General features: G+C 36.9%; 1 protein-coding gene across 1 annotated transcript; it reads right to left on the reverse strand.

Annotated features, from left to right (window-relative positions):
* Window positions 1-205: 205 nt before the first annotated feature.
* On the reverse strand, window positions 206-652 carry LOC129502902 (40S ribosomal protein S15a-like). The gene has a single exon (XM_055314766.1). The coding sequence runs from the start codon at window positions 636-638 to the stop codon at window positions 246-248; it is 393 nt and encodes a 130-aa protein (XP_055170741.1). The 5' UTR covers window positions 639-652; the 3' UTR covers window positions 206-245.
* Between the last annotated feature and the right edge of the window lie 921 nt (window positions 653-1,573).

Raw genomic sequence — 1,573 nt, forward strand, 5'->3', positions numbered from 1 at the left:
TCATTGAATTTTTACATCAACTCTTAAACAAGTAGGGAAATAGTATTATATCCATTTTTATTAACAGTGTAAGAAAAATTAAATATTTTTACAAAATTACAGAGTTCTTATGGACCGGTGCTCACAATGGTACCCATACCTTCTAACTCACAGCACACAACGTCTTCCATAGTATACAATATTTCCTTGGTAGGAATAATTTTTTTTCCATTGAGGCATTTTATTTGCACATATGAATTACATCCCTAGAAAAAGAATCCCAGGATTTTCCCTCCTGTGTGTTTTCGTCTTGCTTCTTCGTGGTCCATGATGCCAGCTGAGGTTGTCAGTACAATGAAACCAAACTGGCAGGATGGGAGCAGGTTATTCTGCCATTTTTCTAGATCTTTCAGTTGTACATCAAATCTGGGGCTGATCACTCCACACTTGTTTAACCTGCCTGTGAGGTTCACAACAATTTTCCCAGCTCTGTGATCATCGATAATTTCAAATTCGCCAATGTAACCATGCTTCATCATCACGGTGAGAAATCGGATGATGACATTGGAGCATGGCCTGATAAGAACCTGGCGCTTGCCTCTCTTTTCAGCGTTGTTGATGCTCTTGAGAGCATCTGCCAGGACATTCATGAGCACCATTGTGGCGGCTCGGAGAGATGGCGGAAAGAGGACGGGCTGATAGGAATAATTTGAATTTTGATATTGCACACACTTCAGTTGGAATTCTCTCTCTTTTAACTAGCTAGGTGTACGAGACTGGAAGTAAACTTCTTAAAACTCTCTTTGACCTTCAGTTTTCTTATCAGCACAATGGAAATAATAAATGACATATATAACTACCAGACCCAGTTTCCAGCACATTCTAAATTTTTAAAAAGTTATTGTAGAGAGGATGCTATTTAGTGCATAACAGATACTCCATAAGCGTACATTTCTTCCTTTCCAGCCAGATCACATCAAAGTTTGCTGTAACTGAAGCTGTTGCTAAATGAGGATTGATGGAGTAAAAATATTTACAAATTAAGTTGAACAATCACTGCTAATAATATGTATTGAGCACCTACTATGCTCTACACTCTCTAGAGTACTTATGTATGTTAAAGTTGGTTCTATTTTTGCCTCTGTTTTGCATACTAAGACATTGAGTCACAGATCATTTTAAGAGCTTCTCGAGATCACACAGCAGAGAGTGACAGAGCTGGGATTTGAAACAGAGTCCTCCAAACATAGGTCAATTCCAAGAGCAATAGTAGATCCAAATTACGTACAAAAAAAATACAGCCAAGCTTATATAGGAGGATGCTCTGTTTTGTTTTATACTTTTGTAATAATCAGTTTCTGTCTTTGTATCATCCAACTATCTAAACTTAAAAAACCAACATTAGCAATATCTTAACATAAAGCAAAAGGTGCTCCTGAAAACAAGCCAATCAACATCTAGTTTTTAACCAATTATCAATTTAAATCCTATCTTTAAATACTACAATGGAGGAGAAAAGAGTTTCTATCAAGTAAATCAGGAAGATACCATACCACTTCCTTGCTCAAAAATCTCGAGTTCCTCTCTTTTTCCA

This window comes from Nyctereutes procyonoides, unplaced genomic scaffold (assembly GCF_905146905.1).
Source record: "Nyctereutes procyonoides isolate TBG_1078 unplaced genomic scaffold, NYPRO_anot_genome, whole genome shotgun sequence".
In the NCBI taxonomy this organism is placed as follows: domain Eukaryota; kingdom Metazoa; phylum Chordata; class Mammalia; order Carnivora; family Canidae; genus Nyctereutes; species Nyctereutes procyonoides.